Source organism: Aotus nancymaae, unplaced genomic scaffold, assembly GCF_030222135.1.
Source record: "Aotus nancymaae isolate 86718 unplaced genomic scaffold, 86718_ANA_hifiasm-v0.15.2.pri h1tg000041l, whole genome shotgun sequence".
In the NCBI taxonomy this organism is placed as follows: Eukaryota; Metazoa; Chordata; class Mammalia; order Primates; family Aotidae; genus Aotus; species Aotus nancymaae.
The window spans coordinates 40,273,130-40,292,449 of record NW_026988455.1 but is presented as its reverse complement, the minus strand read 5'-3'; the positions used below and the strand labels follow the sequence as shown (position 1 = coordinate 40,292,449).

Genomic DNA, 19,320 nt, shown 5'->3' with positions numbered 1-19,320 from the left:
GATGTCCCTGCTGAAGAAGGAAAGAAAGAAAGAAAGAGAAAGAAAGAAGAAAGAAAGTAAAGAGAGGGGGAGAGAGAGAGAGAAAGAGAAAGAAAGAGAAAGATAAATACATATATGTCTCTATATAAATGTGACTACAATTTAGGTCAATGTTAATATGATTATATGGGAACATAGACTACTGAATAAAGGTGAGCTCAGAGTTCAAAGACTTGAAGCAAATATTCTTATCGCTGGCTTTGGAAAAGAATAAAGGAAGAGTTTGAAAATGTGCTTTCTGGAAAATCTGTTGGATTTCTAGGGAATTAAAACTCTTATACTTCCTATTAAACTCTTCACTTCCTAAACAAGCCTCCTATTTAGTATTACTCAATAGTTAGGATTAAATAAAGCTAAATATTGAGAACTAAAGAATACTAAATTCTAACTTCTAAATAATACTAAAATTAGTGTTACTCCATTGTAGTATGCAAATGAGCATTACTCTTTGAACTCCCCTAGGTAGAGATTATTACTGTGGAAAGGAGTTATTCCTGTTCATTGAAAAACCATTTTGGACTATATAATTCAAGTATTTGACAAAATGTAATTCCACATACTCTTTTTTAAGTAGTGACCAGATTAGAAATGTTTGGAAGCATATGGGTGGGAAAATAACCAGGTAGAAATTGAGGAATTGATAATTCAAGTAATTTTTGGAGGATAGACAATGAGAATAAAATGTTATATAGATTGCAGAATGAAGGAGAGAAAAAACAGACTTCCTGTTTATAGTGTCAATATGAATATCTCATAAACATTTTGATTTCTACTTTTAACCTCCTTAAATTGTAGTTTCCTAAAGAAGAAATCTAGGTCTGCTACACCTTTTCAGCGCCTAATCTAGTCCTCATTCAATAGAGGCTAAATGAATCTCATTGACTGACAGTCCTGAATGAGGGGGAGGATTTTGTAGAGCCTGAGATAAGAGGCACAAAACCAGTTTATGTGAAGAATTCCAGACCATGCAAACCTTAAGAAACGTTTCCCATCTCTGAGTGAACAAAGCAAGCTATTGAATTAGCATAAGGCACAATGAGAGCAACAATTCTGTGGCATTTGTAATCTTCAATCTCCCCTGTCAGTTGGACTTCCCACTTCAATTCGGCATTTTTTAACTGAATTATAAACATGCTTAGGTTTTACAAAGATGCATGTGACATGATTCTTGACCTCGGGGTACTTATGGTAATAGAAGAAAGACATGTGGGCAACCAGTGTACAAGATGCTGTGCACAAAGTTAGCAATATTTAAAAAAAGGGAAAAAAGATTCTGGGAACCCTGAGCAAGTGGTTCTTATTTCTTCTGAGGTAAGTGTAGGTTTTACAGAAGAGATGGCCTCTGAGTTGGATTTTACCTCTTATCTTTTATTTCTCTTTTCTATCACTTCTAACTTCTTTCCTCTCTTCCTCCTCCCCTCCCTTTTTTCCTCCCTTTATTTCTTTCTCTCACTTTTAAATTTCAAACAATGCATTACTATGTCCCCTTAGCACTGTTTTATTTCTCATTCTCTTCCTTTGATTAGCAAAACGATAAACTTCCAGTCTGCTTAATAAGAACAAAGACTAAGATCACTGGCTCTTTTTGCTTTTTAAGACATACCAGAGAAAGGAAGAACTAAAAATATGAACAAAAGATCTTTTGATGTTTATATATAGATTTATGAAGTTCAAGCACTTCTGAATTTCCCAATCAACTGAAACGTAAAGTTTTGGACAAAAATGTCAATTTGAGATTTGAAAGATACTGACTCAGTTGAAGAAGACAAACAGAAAAGTTGCTGTGAGAGAGTTACTAATGAGTGGACAAGAGCGTCTGAGAGGCAAATTCAGGGGAAAGCAGAGGGAAAAGGTTTGGATAATGAGTGTGTTCCCCAAGATTGGATCACTGCTCTTGACAGCTCTCTCATGTCCAGTTTGGTGAAATACTATTTATAGGTCAGTAGGGGAATACAGAAACCAGAGCATTCCATGATATTTATTTCTAGGCCTGCCTGAAAACAATCCTAAGGCAATGAGAGAATTTTTAAAGGTCAAGAAAATATAAGAAAGCCATTACACTGATTTTATTCACTTACAGGCTTATTGCAAGCTAGTATCAGTCATTAATTTGGCATGCATCATTTCTGAGGTTAGTAGTGATTTTAATAGTTCTTTTTCCCCAATGCCTGCATCATGCAGTGAACTGTGATTGGTAAGTAAGGCCCTTCACTTCACAACCCACTTCATGGTAGGTATTTATATCTGAGACTAAGCTCAAGAGTGTTCTCATATGTGAAATGGAGAAAATGATAGTATCCACCTCAAAGAGCATTAGTGAGATAATGCATGAAATGGCAGATAGCTCCGAGTATGTAGCGCACAGTACTGGGTGAGTATTCCTTATCCAAAATGCTTGAGACCAGAAGTGTTTCCTATTTTGGATTTTTTCAGACTTTAAAATATTTCTATATACATAATGAGATATCTTGAAGATGACACTCAAGTCTAAACACAACATTCATTTAGTTTCATATACACCTTGCGTATATGAAAGTAATTTTATCCAATATTTTAAGTAACTTTGTTCATGAAAAAAAGATTTGATGATGTTTTGACTGTGACCTATCACATGAGGTCAGGTGTGGAATTTTTCACTTGTGGCATTATGTCAGTGCTCAAAACATTTCAGATTTTGGAGCATTTAGGAGTTCAGATTTTTTTTTTTATTAGGAATACTCAATTTCTAAATATTCCTTTTTAAAAGAACCATAACTTGACCAAAAGCAAACAGCTATTAGGAGACTGAATTGGGATGCAGGGCTAGTGGTATTACACAAGGCCATATAAGTGGATAGTTACAAGCTAGTAAAAGGCCTTTTATTAGAACAAAGAAGTAAATACATAAGTAAATAAAAGTATTCTGACCTTAAAGAGGAGTTATTGAAAGATTCAAGGAAAGGAAGCGATGGGATTATATAGTCGTTATCAAATTGCTCATTGAATATTATTATTTAAAAGAAAATATTACTGCTTTAAGGAATTTTATATGACATACAAGTTTTTATGACTTTGGAAGTTTGAAGTATTTGTCTTTTTCTTGGCAATGATTACATTCTAAATTTGGCAGGGAAAGATAGGTTGTTTCATATTAAGGGAGATTTTGCTTTTAAACATTTGTAAGAAGAAGGAATTCTGCCCGTCCTACAATAAGCCAATGACTGAACACATTCTTTATACTAGGGTCAAAATAATTTCACAAGTACATCAATAAGAGAGACGGCAGGACCTTTAATTATAAAACTGAAGATAACAACAAGAAAAAAATGTGTAAACTTAATTTAAAATATAGGAGATTTAGTTTCACAATAAGAATCCAGGAGAATAAAAGCCAAGTAGTCACTAGTAACAAGACACTATGGATTCAAATGAGATGCTGTCTTGGTCAGGACGTGGTGTCCTCTGTGGCAGAGGGGAAGAGGCTGCCTGAACACAGATTGCCTTAAGTATCCTGCATAGATGGGAGAGATCAGATGCCACAGCCTTGGGCTGTCGCCTTAAGAACGCCCATGGAATGAGCAGAGTTGTCCTCCTTAGCACGTTGGAACTGGACACAATAAGAAAACAATACAAGGAAGGAAAAATAAAATCTAGCTGAGCTCAAGGACCTGAATATGTTACATCAGGTTAACCAGACCTTGCTCAGAAGAGATAACCTAAATTTTCACTTATATTGCTTTTTTTAAATTATAATTTTTGTTAATAATACCAAAATTAATGTTGACTAGGCACTTATGTGGGCAGGCACTGCGCTTAGTGCTATGATATTTCTATTTATTTATGAATATTATACTCATATATTTATAGTTCTTTATTCTACTTGTATCAGTATGCATCAAGAAAATGAAAGGCACAGATATCTCGACAGAGATGATTTAATATAAGAAATTAGTTAAACAAGTATTAGGGGACTAAAAAGGCAAAAGGGGACATTGAGGTAACATAGAAGCAGTAACAGGTAACACAGAACAGTTTTTATCCCTACTGTTGGGAGAACAAAAGAAGTTGCAGTTATTAGAATCTAGGAACTTGGAGAAAGGGCCCTGCATGGCCCCAGGGGGTGTCATGAGATTGGTTCTGGGAGTGCTCAAACGGGCTGGAAATGGAACCAATTACTGTTACCAGAGTAAAGAGGCGTTGCTGCAGCCATGCATTCAGGAAAGAGCAAATCCCTTCTCCCCACTTCTGTGTCTAAGTGCCTCCTATTGGAAAAATTTGCAGGGAATACAATCTCAAAGGAGAAATGTAGCTCCCCAAGTCCTGTCTCTAGCATCACAAAGCAGAGTATACAAGGATGAGTCTGAAGCTGAAATAGCTTAATAACTGGCACATTATTCTATTTATATTATAACCTAGTCCTTATTCTAGTCTAGTAAGGTAGACATGACCATTCTAATTTACATATGGGGAGACTGAGTTTCAGTAGGATTTGATATTCTCCTCCAAGTTTTGTGGATGGCAAGTGGAGAGGCCAGGATGGTCATCTGGTCTATCTGACATCTCTGACTCTGAAGCCTAGGACAAGCTGCCTCTACATATGCTGCCAGGGGCCACTGAGAAGGCTGCAGTTTTATACTGGAAATTAACAGAAATAAGAGAATTTTAGAAATAGAGGTGCTCTTTGATATCTTCCATCCTGTATCTTACCTTATAACGTTACAGACATTTTGAGTTGCAGGGTCTTATAGTTGATAAGAGGCTCTTATTCTAGTGTTCTTTTCATGTCCTGTATTCCATCCATAATTTTCCTGATGTAATTTCCAGCAACATTCTCAGTGTCTGTTCCTGGAACATCGACTGACTCCATTTCATGCTATATCTATTTCACAAGGAGAGAAGGAGTTGAAGCAATTGGGTCCCATTTTCATCGTTCATAATAATCTCGTAATTCCTCAATCACCTTTTCAAATAGAATGAGAGCTTCTATGTTTCTTCTTCCCTGATTTCTTTTTTTATCATTTAAATATACTTATGCTTTATTAAAATAGTTATAAAGGAAAATCATACTTTGAAAATTATTATTATTAATTTTGCTTTGGTTGGTTAGCAGAATTCTATTTTTAGTTTTAAACATTTATTTTTGAAATAGACAATAAAAATTGTAGTTCTTTGCTTGATCCTATGAACAATGACTTCATAGAGGTGTCTTCTCTGTATTGTCAGATGATCTAAGTAGACAACCCAGTATTCCATCTATCATGGCACCATAGAGGAAACCATTGATGAAATGTTTTTAAACTCTAAAAAAAACAGAATTCTGACTTTCACAAAGCCCAGGAATGCCAAAACAGGCATCTTTGGGCTTTTGTAAAGTGCCATTATTTAAGCTAGAGCCATTATCTAGGCTATCATTATCTAGGTAGAGCTTAGGGTGTGTGTGACCTCAATATGAAAACATTTGGATCCACTTTCTTGGATCCAAAGAGGTGGCATCTGGCGGCTGTCTGTCAAAGGAGATCTGAGCAGCACACCAGCTACAGGATCAGTTGACCTTGAACAGACCATAGAGAGGTAAGTCATTGAATATAGAGGCAAGGGAACAGAAGCAGAAATAGATTAAAAGTCTGCACTTACAGAATAATGTAAGATAAACACAAGCATGATCTCTTATGATACAGGAGCCTATTGGATGGAAAGGATCAGAAAACCTTTGGGTTAAGGTGAGAGAGGTTGTGAGGAACTATTAATCTGTAAAGCTTCATCTGGAACCTTGAAACCTCCTCTCCACACCCATGAAAGCTCAGTGCTCTGTGACTTAGAAGCATGTATCACAACTCATCCAAATTCTCTTTAATTAATAGTAGACAAATACCATACAAAATGTGCAAGATCAGCTAGTCTTCAGGCTTTTCATAGTCAGAATTTGCCATTTACAAAACACCATATTTTTTAAACTTTTTACTGAGTGCATAATGATGCATATTACTGATTGCATAGGAAATCTATTTTATTAAAATAGTAAGAAACAGGGAGGTTATTATGTATGCTATGAGTCAAATAAGCAGAAATTGTGTCATGTAAATTAAGAGAAGTAGAAGAATGAGTTTAAGTCAGTAGGAAGAGGATGTCTTTGTTTACAAGATACTCAGAGGCACCAGGGTGACATAGAAATGATAAAGAGGAAGAGGCTGTACAGTTTTGATATTCTTGTGAGGAGAAAGAAGGAGAAACTAAAGTGGAATTCGGAAGGAGCTTCAGCTGATATCAGACAGTGAGATCATATGGGTAAAGACTTAAATTATGAGTAAAGGGAAGTGCATTCTGCTTTTCACCTTGAGAGCATCTTGTACATTGCTGATGGATAAATGGTATGTCTACTTTGCCTTCCCTATTCTGTGGATTATCATAGATGTGGGAGATGGAAGATATCCTGCAAGGGGCAGGAGAGGAGACTTAACACCCATTATGTCTTAAGTAGGTGCATACATTAAATTTTATCCTGATAGCAACTCTTTAAGATGGAATATATCATTCCATGTGATTCCTTCTGCCCTGCCTGCTTCACATCCCATCTTGAGGTCTGTCCTTAAAGGAAATGGGTTAGAGACATTTAATGTTAATAATAAAGAGTTCAGTTCTTTAATCAACATCAACAACTCTTTAAAGTAATAATCTTCCAAAGTAATGTTGTCTCCTGTGAAACATACCTCAGTTCTCTTAAGTTCCTTCATCTCTTATTGCACTGGACACATGTAGAAGCGCTATTTTGTGTGTTACACATTGAATAACACATCTTTTGTTTTAAAAATATTTCAGTAGCTCAAATGCATCTTTATTTGAAAGGGTGAATCATTTTAGGTTTCCTGAGGTGTAGACATCAAAACAGTATTACATGCAGAAGATACTGGGAGAGGGAGGTGTGTGAAGGATAAAGGAGATAGAGAGCAAGAGTAGGTGAGAAGAGCCTTAGTTGGTAATGCAGGCCCTATACTATACCTGTGAAAGGAGAGAGATAAGGAAGGATTTAGGAAGAGTCTCAGATTGCAGCACACTTCTGAAAGAGTCTTGGCTAGGCCAATGGTGAGTCTCTAAACAAAGTATGTCCATTAGAGAAATTCCATAGTGGTTAGCAATAACTCAGCTCTATATTTCCGAACATGCTCAGTCATTATCTAGGTAGAGGTTGGGGTGTGTGTGATCTCAATATGAAAACAGTTTGGTCCACTCTCTGGTGGATCCAAGGAGGCGGCATCTGGAGACTGTCTTTCAAAGGAGAGCTGAGCAGCATGCCCAGCTGCTACCTTGAAAATGTGACTGGGCTCTTCCCCTTTAGATCATAGCTGTTCATATTGCTGTTGTTGCTGTTATGTAGTTTCAACAGGTTTCAAATGCAGCCAGAATGACCTGTTTCCCACAGCCATTGTCTAGGCCTACCTCAGTGCTGGGTCAGCAGAGACCGAACCCCTGGATCACGAACAATTCTTTGGTGGCATGACCCCAAGTGAGACTGCTAAGCCTCTTGTGGACAAACTCAGATGTATAAATTTTCAAATCCACCTAGAGATATGTCTCTTTCCTTAGGAGCAGAGATCATAACATTGGAGGGGGTGAGGATCTTCTGATCTGTGGATGTAGTGAGATTCCTCCAGCGGCTTTGCTGAGCAGGGCAGGGTGCTGTTCAGACACGTGACGCTAAGATTGACAGTATCTAAGGACTATCCCTTGCTTCACTTCCTCAGTGTCCAGTGCAGGTCTCGGTTCAACAGGCTCATTAAGTTTGGTTAAAAGAAGAGGCATCTCCTATTCTATTTTAGGTCCTAGATCATTTCTTTTGCTTTGTAAGCATCTTAATTTGTTACTTGTGGGTGACTTTATGACACAGTTCTAAGTTGTGATGAGAGAGATTCCTGGGTCTGCTTTTAGCTTCCTTGATATTTTAAACTTGGGGAACTGATTTCTTAAGGTCTGAAGTCCCTAGTGATGCTTTTTTTTTTTTTTTTTTTTTGGCTTTAGCAACAAAGTCTAGTTTTCATCACCTCCCTCAGGCTACACTTAGCCAAACAAAAGGTGAGATTTCTTTCTGCAAATATTTGGGATGCATGATGCATGTGATCCTAATGCTATACTTACAATATGAAAATGGCGTTCCTTCTTTGAATGTGACCACAGAAATTAGTCTTCTTTTCATTAACTCAGTAAACATTTGTTGAGCATTTGCCAAGTGCCAGGTATTAAGAAAAGGTGAGCAAAACCCAAGGTCTCTGTCCTCAGGAACATAAAATCCAGGGGAGTAGTCGAGTAATCACAAAAATAAATCCAATTGTAACTGTGCCAAGTGCTATGAAGGAAAGCTGTGTAGTGTTAGGAGAACTTACAGTAGGCAACCTGATGCAGTTTAGGGCCCAAGGGAAGGGGACAAAGAATAGAAAATGTTTTTTTTTTTTTTTTTCCTGAGAAAGTAATGTTCAAATTGGGCTCTGAAGACTCAGGACAACCTCTGAATTTGAAAGAAAGGAGAGGCATTCTCAGCAGTAAGAGCATCGAGTACAGAGACCCTGTGATGGAAAGAGGTGGCCTTATTCAAGGGACTGAGTAAAATGAGCGCTCAGAATGTGAAGGGAGATCAGAACATAAGGCATTGGAGAGATTGGACATAACCAAAGCATGTGGGATCCTCTAAAATCTAGACTGCACTAATAATTCTTTTTATCTCAGAGAAATTAAAAGTAATTTAAGTTGGGGGAGGTAGGTGGGTGGCGACATATCAGATTTGGATTTTGAGGTAATCAACAGATTGTAGAAGGGCAAGATGAATTTGAGGAGATCAAGGAAGAGTCTTTCGATGTGACTAGGTTAGAGACTAAGGTGGGAAGATCTAAATTTACCTGTCAGGAATTTTCTATATCTAAATATTGGCTGCCAAGCTAATAGATTAAAGGCTGAGCCATTGAGTTAGGTTAGAACTTCACAATGCATTAAATTATAGTCAATAATTTAAACACATAGCACCAAATCATAAATCTAATACCTCTGCTGTGACAAGTAGATTACGTAAATCTGCAAACATTTGAAAGCAATTCAGTACAAATTCTGTCATATGTGCTAGCTTTGTATGTCTCCAGTAGACATCATTTGTCTTTAAACTGGCCTTGAAATTAATTACATTCACTATTCTTAAATATTTGAAGTAAAATATATGCTGCTCGTATGGAATTAAAAATTTCTGAACTAAATTCATTTTTTCCAAGTAGTTGCAATATATTCTTTACATTTTAAAATTTTTTTTTTTTTTTTTTTTTGCGTGCCATCCTTGCTCAGGGGCCATGCTAATCTTCTCTGTATCATTCCAATTTTAGTGTATGTGCTGCCGAAGTGAGCACTTAAATTTTTTATTTGTTAAAAAAAAATTTTTTTTTAATATAATACTGAGGTAGCTCCCAGTATACACTGTGTCCAGATGACCACACACATCTCGTTTTGTGTATGAATTCACAAAGCTTCACTCTGAATAATTTTATAGAACCAAGGGCAAATTTATAACTCCAGAAGTCAATCAGCCAACAATATACTTTTAATTTCCTCCTTGCAAAATGAAAGAAGACAACATTTTTTTTCTGTGTGGAAAGAAATTATACATAAAAGCTTACTTTATAGCACTGAGATTATCTCATTTTGTAAGAGTTTTGTGCAATTAGACAGTAGAAAAAAAATGAAAGAGTTTTTCCAGCTTCATTGTCTCTCAGATACTTCTTTGGTGTTTTGATTCATTAAATCCCAACATAAGATTATTATTGTCATGTTACTGTCTTGGATGATTTACTCTATTTTATTAAAACGAGTAGCAGAATGCAGAATAATAAAAAAATTGGTGTACATGACAATCTAAAGAAACTTATTCTAACTGAGGATTGCTAATGATCACCAGAAGCAATTTTTTTTTTGTTCATTCAGTCATGCCACAAATACAAATAGAATGTCAGATGTTAGGAATACAAAGAGGACTAACAAATATTCCCTGCCCACAGGGACATTATAATCTAATTGGATATGCAAACAAACAACTGCCATGCAAAATGACAATCTGAAGCTGACAGACATGTATCACAGGCACGTGGGGACATAATGGAATAAAGGTTCAGTGTCGGGGTTTACTGGAGTTCAGATACTGGACTCTTGAGATAGCCCAGTAAACAGTAACTCTGTTTCCCATGTGAGTTCTGAATAATTTGTTTTTAAAAAAAGAGGCAGATGGGCAAAAAAATTCCACATTCATTATTAATAGAAATCAAATTGGAGGAACAATCTGGAATTCTTAGCCAAATGGTCTTGCTGATTTGGAACCCCAGTTTACCTGGAGGGCAACTTATGTCCTATAGGAAGAAAGATATGTTTAGGCTGTGCCTGCCCAGTTAATTTTTTCCCAGTTTACCAAGAGAAATCACTACACCTCTCCTGGGGTGAAGTGAGTATAGGGACAGAGAAAGACTGAGGAGTATTGCATAGAGTGAAGCTCCATGCATCTGAAGGATATGCTGGGAGAAAGGAAGGGGCATTCATTACCCATATCCCAACTGGCTCTGGCTAAGAGGTCAGTAAAGCCTTTACAGGTATCTTGAACCAGTTTAAAAGAAAGAGCAGGAATAGACCAGGCTCTAGAATGGGGCAGGCAATTGGGAAGCATATTCCAAGCAGAGAGATCAGCATGCACAAAGGCCTGGAAGCATGAGATGGTGCTATGCTCTCAAAACCCACAAGTGATTCAGCAAAGTTTATATGTAGGGAGAGAGGAGAGTGGTAAGAAGTGAGTCTGTCATACTAAAAAAACAATTCAGAAAAGGGCCTGATCAGAGAGAACGATTTCATTATGCTCAAGTCAGACTTTATCCTACAGGTAGTGGAGCGCACCTGAGATAGGAGGAAGGAGCAGGCTTGGGAACTTTGTTGAATGTGCTATGTTCATGCTTCTTATGAGACATGCAAGTGGAGTGAGATGTGTTGACATTGCGCCTAGTGTCTAGATTTCCCAATGTTAGTGTCAGGTCATGTCACAAAAGGCAAATGGAACTACTTTCTGTAGAAGCCAGAGAATAAAAATGTAGTGTAGCATAATAACAAAAAGTAGGCATGAGATTCCAGCAAACCTGGGTTTGAATCCTGCCACTTACTGCCTATGACATGTTAGACAATCATCCTGAATCTTTTAGTTGCCATGTATAAACTAGCAGTATTAATACCCACCTACCAGGCTTGTCTAAAACACACATGAGATTATATGTATAAAGTATTAGCACAGTCCATCTACACATGGTAGTTGTTTAATACATGCTTCTTTAAATGCCTATTCGGGATACTTAGCTCATGAAAATGCCCATTTGTTGGAGGGACAAAGAGACAGAGGGAAGGAACTTGTATCCATAGCAAGAAAGTGGAAGTGGGGCAGCAGCCATGTCCCCCGTTTAGGCAGGAGGCAGGGGGTCGAGAGTGCCAATACGAGGATGGAAGGATGGACACCCAAAGGATCTGTTTTCTTCACAGCTGCTTGAAAGGAAGAGGTCACTGTCTCCAGTCCTTAACACAACTTGATTCCCTCTACTGAAAATTAGATCTGCCTAGACTCAGCTCAGTTTCCTCTTTGTAATCTACACTATTCCTGTTAAGAACCATAGAACATCTGTTTTATGTCTCTGGATCTGGATTGGAGCAAAAGGAAAAGAAAAAAAACTCAGAGATGAGCAATGCATTAGGCAGAAACGTAATGGATCTGGCTGGAGAGGAGGAGCGTGACCATGCGCTGGTCTCAGCACGCGGCGCATAAGCGCTGGGAGGCTGCTGCTCTTGTGACATTAGTTGAGGTTTGTTCTGGGCGTAATTAGCCTTTTCACTTCTTGTTCCGCTCCTGTGTTGTGTCCTACTCTATGAAATGTTGAGTGCTAGTCCTTGTCTTTCATCCACACTTGAAACCTTCGTTCATGCTAAGGTATAAATAACCAGCAACAACTCAGAGAAAAGTAAAAATACACCCAGATTTGCCTATCGTGATGTCACTTCCCCTCACATACCCTCAGCAGATTTGCTTCAAAAATTGTATCTTCTTTTCCTACTAGTTTTACCTCATACATTCTGGCAGCTATTAAAAATTAAAGAGTTACTAAGAATGAAGAAGTTCATTGACCATCCTGGGCATAGTGTTGTCTTTCATGGTGAACATTTATTTATAATTATGAGAAACACCAAAGGGGTGCAGTTCTAATATAACTTCAGGCAACAAATACTTTTATGAAGGAGAACCTTTTGGGGACCTCTATAATCCTGTCTCCTAATCCATCTATGTATATTAGGCAAATAGTAAGTTCTCAATAAATGTTAGTTAGAAAAGTAAATGCATGAATCGAGCCCTGGTAATCATAATAAAAACATTCTTTCTTGTGGAAATGTGTTGGTGATTATACATTAGACCAGCTGCAGCATTCAAACAGAAATTAGAGTCTTAATGGACAATACACCAGCATGGAACCCCAGAGTTGGACAGAAATTTCCTGTGCTCATTGGAAACTTGGCTCTGACTCTGGTTTCTCTGTCACAGATTTTGGGGTGGGAGAGTGCTCCCACAGGGAAAGCAGCACAAGCTGACATGGAAAATGAATAGAACCTTGGCTGGGCTAGGAGTCATTGCTATTTTAGTCACTTCCAGATATCTGCTGCTATAGTTTTAAGGGTCAGGGAAAGATGAGTGGAGTGTGGCATGCCACTGGGTAGAAGATGAGGAGCGTTCTCCTTTGAAGCCTCTCAAGTTGTATTTAAAGCCACCCCTCAATATGGTACGAAGATGGATTGGATAAAGCCTTTAAAACCTGTGCTCTTCTATTCACAATAGCAAAGACTTGGAGCCAACCGAAATGCCCATCAATGACAGACTGGATAAAGAAAATGTGGCACATATACACCATGGAATACTATCCCTGTCAGGGGGTCGGGGGCTAAGAGAGGGATAGCATTAGGACAAATACCTAATGTAGATGACGGGTTGATGGGCACAGCAAACCACCATGGACATGTATACCACCTGTGTATCAAACCTGCACCTTCTGCTCATGTATCCCAGAACTTAAAGTATAATAATAATTTTAAAACTTAATTAATTAAAATATAAAAACTGTTCTGTTTAATAATATTCATTCATTTACAGACTTGACTGCATATATAACAAATAGGCAAACTGCAGGAAACTTCGTGAACTAATCATGACTCTGCCTGTCCCCAGCCAGAAAAATAAAACAAAACAAAACTAGAACCATTCTTGGGCTTTGGTTGTGATCTAATATTTATGAAATGCCAGCCATTGAACATTTGTCGAATGGTACATACGCCAGATGAGCTGGCTGCCCCCAGTAGCTATTGTGCTAACCTAACAAGCTCACCAGATGCTTGTTATATACCTAGTTTCTCCTTTTATGTTATTTTTGGTGTGTCTTTTAATCCTGATATTATCATTATGAATTAGATGATAGATACCAGGTGGAGGTGACCGCCTCTGAAATATTCTCAAAAGGGATGTCTGGGGTTATTTTCAAGAGGCTCTGTGCACCACCAGGGACCAGTCTAGGGGTATAGACCAAAGTCCGTGCTGGGTTCATAGAGTTTCTTGTTTTTTTCTTTCACCGAGAAGGTATGACACTAGCATGATATAACTCTTGCTAAATAAAGAAAGCACGGGAGAAGCAGTATAGTACAGTGGTTAAGCATATAGGATTTGAATTAGACTCAGTTCAAGTTCAAACACTGTCACTCATTAGTTATATGAACTTGGACAAATTACTTAACCTCGCTAAGGCTCAGTTTCTTCATCTATAAAATAGGTATTGTGATAGTAGCTATTGAATTTTTGTGTGTGCAGGAGAGGGAAAAATTATGGTAAATAATAATTCCTCCCTTGTTCAACAAGATTGTGAACTAACCAGAAATATAACAAAGGGTAAGACCAGTGGAGTTCAACATGTAGCCTTTATTATTGTTAAAGCTGACATTAAAGAATGTAGTGTCTTTATGGACAAGGGAACTTCACAGCCAGACCTCTCTGCCAGGACAGGCCTCTCCTTGCAGGGGCAGAGCACAGCATGTGCCCTCTCAAGAGGAGGAAGAGATGTCCACATTTCTCCATCCATGCTCTACTGTCAAACCAGTCTCCTTTCCCCTAGGCTAGAGTGAGGGTGGCTGGGAGTGTTATGTTAATGAGTCTTCACATGGAAGGAAACATTAAGAGTGGGGATATGATCACCCGAGTAGCAGCAACTTCATAGTGTTCTCCTGAGGATTCTGTGAGATAAAATAAAGTATTTGGCAAGTGCTAAATGTTAACAAAATGTATACAGTAATGTTATATATCATGGAAACCATTATCACTGAGTGTCAGGCCTGTGGCAAAGAAATAGGGCAATGAAAAACAGAGAGACATTTGGAAAATGATATGTTGTCCCATCAGGGGTAAATAAACAGTTCAGGATATAACCTTTAAACCAGACAAGAGACCAAGTGTCTATACTTAGCACGTTCTATTATTGTCACCGTGGGACAGAGGAACCAACAAGAAAGTTTAAGACACGATAGAAGGAGATTGGATTTAACACACGTGAGAAGAAGCAGAGATCTTAACTAGATGAATGTGAAAGAAGAAGATGTCATGCAACTGGGAGCTGGAAAATCCTGCCAAGCATATTCTCCTGGGATGAAGCTTCCCAGGTGTTGGGGAGTTGGTCAATCCGTGTCTTGTCTTAGACATGAAATTTGCTCACCAGCTCCCTCTGCTTGAGGTTTCTACTAGTTGCTTATCCCCAGATATTTTGGGTTGCATCCTAGTCAGGGTTCTCCAGATAAATATAACCAGTAGAAATTATGTATACACACACACACACGATTTATTATATAAATCTAGTATTTATATAATAAATTTATATTTATCACTATTTTATTATTACTTAAATTTATTATATAAATCTTGATAGATATGTGATTTTTTTTTTTTTTTGAGACAGGGTGTCATTCTGTTACCCAGGCTGGAGTGCAGTGGTTTGATCTCAGCTCACTGCAACCTCCATCTCCTGAGTTCAAGCTTGGGATTCTCCCACCTTAGCCTCCCAAGTAGCTGGGACTACAGAGGTGAACCACTACACCTGGCTAATTTTTGTATTTTTGGTAGAGCTAGGGTTTTACCATGTTGGCCAGGCTGGTCCTGAACTCCTGATCTCAAGTGATCCTCCCACCTTGGCCTCCCAAAGTGTTGGGATTACAGGCATGAGCCACTGTACCTGGCCAATATATGTAATTTATAAGTTAATATAAATAATAGATTTATTACAGATATAAGAAGAGATTCATTTTGAGGAATTGGCTCACACAATCATGGAGACTGAGAAATCTTCTAATCTGCCGTGTGCAAGCTGGAGACCCGGAGAAGCCAGTGCTGTAATTCAGTCTGAATCCAAAGGGCTGAGAACCAGGGGAGCCAATGGTATGAATCCCACTCTGAGGGCAGGAGGATATGAGATGAGATGTCCCAAGCAGTGAGTGAGGCAGGAGAAAAGGGAGCAAATCCCTCCGTCCTCCTTTTGTTCTTCCTCTTTTTGTCCTCAGTGGATTAAATGATGTCCCACCACGTTAGGGAGGGCATTCTACTTTACTGAATCCACTTATTTATCTACCCATCTTATCCAAGACACCCTCCCAGACACACCCAGAAACAGTGTTTGATCTGGACACCCCATGGCCCACTCAAGTTGACACATACAATTAAACATCACAAGTTGGATTATTTTTTCTTAAACTGAAAAATGCAGATAAAGCTCAGAACTTTGGAATTTACCTATGATTCATTCCATGCAGTCCCAAGTTAAGCACACAAGCTCCTCTGAGATTATTTGGAGATTTTATTTTGTTCTAGTTCTTACAGAGTACAGTATTTAAAAATAAATTTGCCCCAAATTTTGAAAGCAGTAGTTTTTTTCAGATCTCCATTGGCTTCCGATTTGAGTTAGGCATGATCTTTGTTTAAGGCAGTTTTCTAATTTTCTCTTAATTCTTCCTTTAGGAATTAGCATCTGCAACATTTCTTCCTTCTTTTCCACACCTCCACTCTCCCTCACCTCTCTTCCCTTCTTCAGTTGTGGGTGTCAAAGCCCTGGGGTTGGCATAAATGATGTTAAAGGCAACCAATTGGGTTTTCTAAGATTCAGGTTGACTCCCCTGATCTCCAGAGGAAACCCCACATTGACAAGTTACCATCTTCTTATTTCACAAAACATAGTTATTGTCAGAGAGAAGAAGTAAGTGAGGAGATGGGAGTGGATAGCTATAGTGACACAGTAAGAATGCTTCAATGCTGAGAGTGAAAAACAGTGGATGTGAAGAAGAAAAAAAGGTGCATATTATAAAGGAAGCAGCATCAGAATATGCCAATGTAATGCACAGGTAAATATGCTTGTTACAGGGGAATGCTGTAACGGTCTTGATGAAGGTAAAGTTGCGCAGATGAGTTCCAATGTCATCTCACCCACTCCTTTATTTTGTGAAGTGAGAGCTGAGACACAGCCTCTGTGGTTTAAGAAGAACTGATCTAATTATGGTCAGGTGATTGGAAATGGAAATCTGCCACAGCACTTTGAGGAAGCATTTGTCAGATCCCCATCCCCCAATATTAAGCAAGCTCTTAAAATCGTAAATCTAATGATGCCACGAAGTGTGTTTTGATGTTTAAATCAAAGGGCATTTCACAGTAATGGCTCCACAGCTGAGCAAGCCCATATTTGCTGAAAAATTTTATCTATTTAGAAGTCACTGGATTTCAAATAAACCAAAAAGCTGCCAATCAACATGGCAGCTGAAACAATCACTTTATGGAGTAAAACAATAGGGCTCCTGTCAGAGCTGTGACCCAGGTTTGAAAATTAATGTCATTTTGTTATTCCTCTTAAGAGCTTATCTTTTCCTTTGAGTTGCTCTTCACAGCTTCTGCTAAGTGGCTTTGTTGTCTGATTTCAGGGTTTGGCGCAATACTCCGTTCTCTTTTATGGCTATTATGACAATAAACGAACGATTGGATGGATGAATTTCAGGTTGCCGCTCTCCTATTTTCTAGTGGGGATTATGTGCATTGGATACAGCTTTCTGGTTGTCCTCAAAGCGTAAGTTTCATTTGTCTTTTGGGAAGCAAATAATGATTTCTGGAATCAAACGGAGGGATTAATTTGGGGATTGGATATAATTTTGTTGCTATTTTATGTCTAAAGGAAACAGAGTCTATAAGAGATGAAATATAGTTTTAATACCAACACTAATGTTAGGCTATTACATCTTCTAAAGAATTGAACATAAACACAGGCCTTGAGTCTTCTCATGGGGTCAGACCAATGCTTACATGCCTATCTTATGTTTAAGCATAATTTTCAAATGTGCATTTTTGTACTTGAAGGTGTGAATTAATGTTGCCAGCACGACAGAGAAACAGCTGCTGGCCCCTCTTTTGTATGCAGATAGGTTTGTAACTTGCAGAATCAGCTCAATAGGCAGAATCTATTGTTCTCTGCTCATTTTTATAAAAGCAGAATAATCACCCATACAAAAAATTTTAGCTGTGTAAGACAGCAAAAATGGATGTTCCCCAATGAAACCGTAACAATCAACTGTATAATCACAGTTTGTCTTGGGAAAGGATTTATTAGAGTATGGGGAGGAATTTCACTAGAGAACTGATATTACTGCAGTTCATTTTTGCCCCTGCCTAAAATATATTTGTAATACTCCACTTAAAGACTGCAGAAGCCTAGCAGAGTGATTTGGGTTTATATATTTAAAAAATGGCCCATTAGCCAATTTGTTTTGAACTAGTTTATGAGGAGAGTTGAAACATCTCAAGTAAGGTCTCCATTCTTTTATTTGACTATGCACAGGGTGAATGAGCTTTTTGCCTCATTGTGAAGGGCCCTCCACCTGAAGGTGTTTGAGGGAGAAAGTGCACAGTCACCCTAAGCAGGAGCTCTCTGAAGCAGTCTGTGACATACTTTGTGTCCTAAACCTGCCTCACTTACTGGTTCCTCCAGAGAAAACTGCCATATTTAGTTTTTAAGCTCTTTCAGGACATGAGTACACATTAGTTATTCCTGTTGGATAGATGGAGAAATTAAGGCTAAGCAGAGTTTGAGGATATGACTAAGTTCAAATACTCAGTAACTAGCAGAACTGAGCTTTGAATATCTTCCTTTAATTCCAACACTTAGTTTTTCTAATTTCTGATGTGGATGCATCTATATTGATGATAACAATCATCAATATACATTGATGTCTCTGTCTTATCCTGGGTAGCCTTTTTATTTTTAAAAAATCTATATTAAAATAGTTCCTTATCTGTTGTCAAATTCCCTTAGAGTTTTATGGCCTTGATATGGCTCAGGTGACCAAACGCTTTGTTAAAAAAAAAAAAAATTAAATCTGTCAAAACCGAGTTCTTGTTCTATAAGACTCTTGCATATTCCAAGATATATCATGGCCAGCTTCACACACACCATTTCTAAATCAGTGAAATTTTATTTTCTCCCTCCTACTTAGGTCATCAGTCCATTTCTTTTTTACGTCTTTGGTACATGTTTACCCAGACAGCTGTGATCTACCTGATACTCTTCCTAAATGTCTTCCATGTCTCTTGACAGCCTTAATTTCTTAACATTGAAATTGTTTCTTTTGCATCCTCACATTCCCACCCCCAATTAATTTTTTTTCTTTGTCGAAGGAATTTCTCCTTATCTATTTAGTAGAAAACAGCCAGAGTCCCTCATAGACTGCAGTCTAATATTTTACTTCTCAGAGATATTTTCATTAAAGATCATAATGTTTGATGTTTGTAATGATGAATTTCAGACCCTAGAGAAGGTTATGTAAGGATAAATGGACCTAGCCTACAGGGCATGATATTCTGGCAGATCCCACAAAGCACATGATTATCTCATCTTCCTCAAACTATAGTTGACCTTGTTTCAAAAATGCTTGGAGCAGAAAAGCAATAAGGTATGAAAGACATAAAGTCACCATCTTCCATTTTTTATTACTGCTCTATGAACTGCATCTAGATTATAAACCTCAACATGAAAAACTCCTCTTGCAAGCATGGGCTAATAAGGATAGTAGTAGTTCACAATGAATGGCAGCTATTTACAAAGTGAGGTGATATTGTCAAAACCTATCATAATGACAAAGACAGAACTAATAGTAATAGCATAACAAGCGTGTGTGGTATGCATTTATTATATGTATTCCGCC

The 19,320-nt window shown here is 37.9% G+C and overlaps 1 protein-coding gene and 1 non-coding gene across 2 annotated transcripts in view; one reads left to right on the top strand and one right to left on the bottom strand.

Moving 5' to 3' along the window:
- TMC1 (transmembrane channel like 1) overlaps positions 1-19,320 on the top strand; it is a 479,796-nt gene that overhangs the window by 408,370 nt on the left and 52,106 nt on the right. Inside the window, exon 11 of the mRNA XM_064361646.1 lies at positions 17,050-17,192. Within this exon, the coding sequence (XP_064217716.1) occupies positions 17,050-17,192 (143 nt within the window). The remainder of the gene's footprint in view (positions 1-17,049; positions 17,193-19,320) is intronic.
- LOC135268763 (U6 spliceosomal RNA) lies at positions 9,292-9,398 on the bottom strand. The gene has a single exon (XR_010337116.1). It is a non-coding gene; the product is annotated as a U6 spliceosomal RNA (small nuclear RNA).